Here is a 1,309-nt window from a genome sequence, read left to right as displayed (position 1 = left end):
AATATAATCCAGGAACTTCATCAGTATGTCTAGACCGACGTTTGCTTGTAGTTTTTGGTGTCCAAAACCTTTTTTCCACACATTGCACAGATGCCTAAAATAAAAGAAAGTATGTAAGCAATCAAATCTTAACACCAGTGGTTTGGTTTATTTAAATCAATTCTAATGCTCAAAACAATTTATACAGCATCACAAAAGTGAAAAAGAAATTTCTAATTTTAATGTGTATAGTTTTAAGAAGTTCTAAGTTTCATTTTAGGGGAGCGCTGGTGGCCTAGTGGTAAGAACTGGCGCTGCAATCCCAAAGGCGCACAGTTCGATCCACGGGAGAAGGATGGGCACTCTCCTCTCATGCAATTATTACCTCTGAAAACCCACCAGAAGGTCAGCTATGGGTCAGTTCCAACGCAATGGTACTCAACAAGAAGTGTGATTTTACCTTCAAAGAAAGGGACTTGACTAATGGGATTTAAGAAGGTCTATTCTTTTCATGTTATCCAGATCGGCATAAGATGAGCAAGCTTGATAAATCAGAAAGAAGAAAATAAGAGAAACATACCCTTTTTGTAGGCGCAGCCCTGACAGTAATGGGAACCAGGCTGGTGCACAGAACTTTTGCAGATTCTACAAGTGGAGAACTTATTCTTTCCATATGGATCAAATCTAGAGATTTTGGAAAACAGAAAGAAGAATGTGAAATGGGAATGAAGTTCTCTCCACACATTCATGGGATGAATGGATCTTCTCTGTGTCCTCTCTCAAATCCACAGGGGACAGGCCCCACTTTCCAGCTGATAGGTGATGCTCATATATGTTGGCCTCTCTCAGCTCCTTCCAGCCAAGCTGTGTGCTCGTGAAGAGTCAGGTGTGTTTCCCCTCAAACCCATTCGTGCCACTTGTGTTTGTCATTCTGGTTGGGCAACATAATTGAAGGTGGCAATTCTCTGGTGGTTCAAAGCCACAAACTGCCCTGAGACAGAAAGATGGGCCATCTCCTCCCATGTGGTTTTCAGCCTCTGAAAACCCACTCGGGTCAGGAAGGAGTCAGTTCCAACTTAATGGCAATGAGCTGACAGGAGCTCTGCACTTACCTTGCTTTTTTTGAAGTCAGAGCTTTGTTTTCATTCAGCCTTCTTCCACCACTTTCTAAATCAAAACACATATATTTTGGTTAGCTATTTTTTTTCTTTTTTAAAGGTTAACTGTCTATTATAATGTAAAAATGAATTCATAGCAATATTAAAATCTTAATTTTGTTTATTTTTTTAAATTCTTAATTTTTTTTTCATTTTTTTTTTTTTTTTTTCTT

At 38.9% G+C, this 1,309-nt stretch overlaps 1 protein-coding gene across 1 annotated transcript in view; it reads right to left on the bottom strand.

Annotated features, from left to right (window-relative positions):
- Positions 1-5: 5 nt before the first annotated feature.
- Positions 6-1,309, bottom strand: part of CRIPT (cysteine-rich PDZ-binding protein) — a 7,572-nt gene continuing 6,268 nt past the window's right edge. The window contains exons 3-5 of the mRNA XM_006880894.1: positions 1,092-1,146; positions 560-663; positions 6-94 (exon numbers count right to left, since the gene is read on the bottom strand). Of these exons, the coding sequence (XP_006880956.1) occupies positions 30-94; positions 560-663; positions 1,092-1,146 (224 nt within the window). The 3' untranslated portion in view covers positions 6-29. The remainder of the gene's footprint in view (positions 95-559; positions 664-1,091; positions 1,147-1,309) is intronic.

The sequence above is a fragment of the Elephantulus edwardii genome, unplaced genomic scaffold (genome assembly GCF_000299155.1).
Source record: "Elephantulus edwardii isolate Elephantulus edwardi_28Jun2011 unplaced genomic scaffold, EleEdw1.0 scaffold00011, whole genome shotgun sequence".
Classification (NCBI taxonomy): Eukaryota; Metazoa; Chordata; class Mammalia; order Macroscelidea; family Macroscelididae; genus Elephantulus; species Elephantulus edwardii.
Note: the sequence above shows the minus strand (reverse complement) of the source record. Positions and strands in the feature narration are given on the sequence as shown.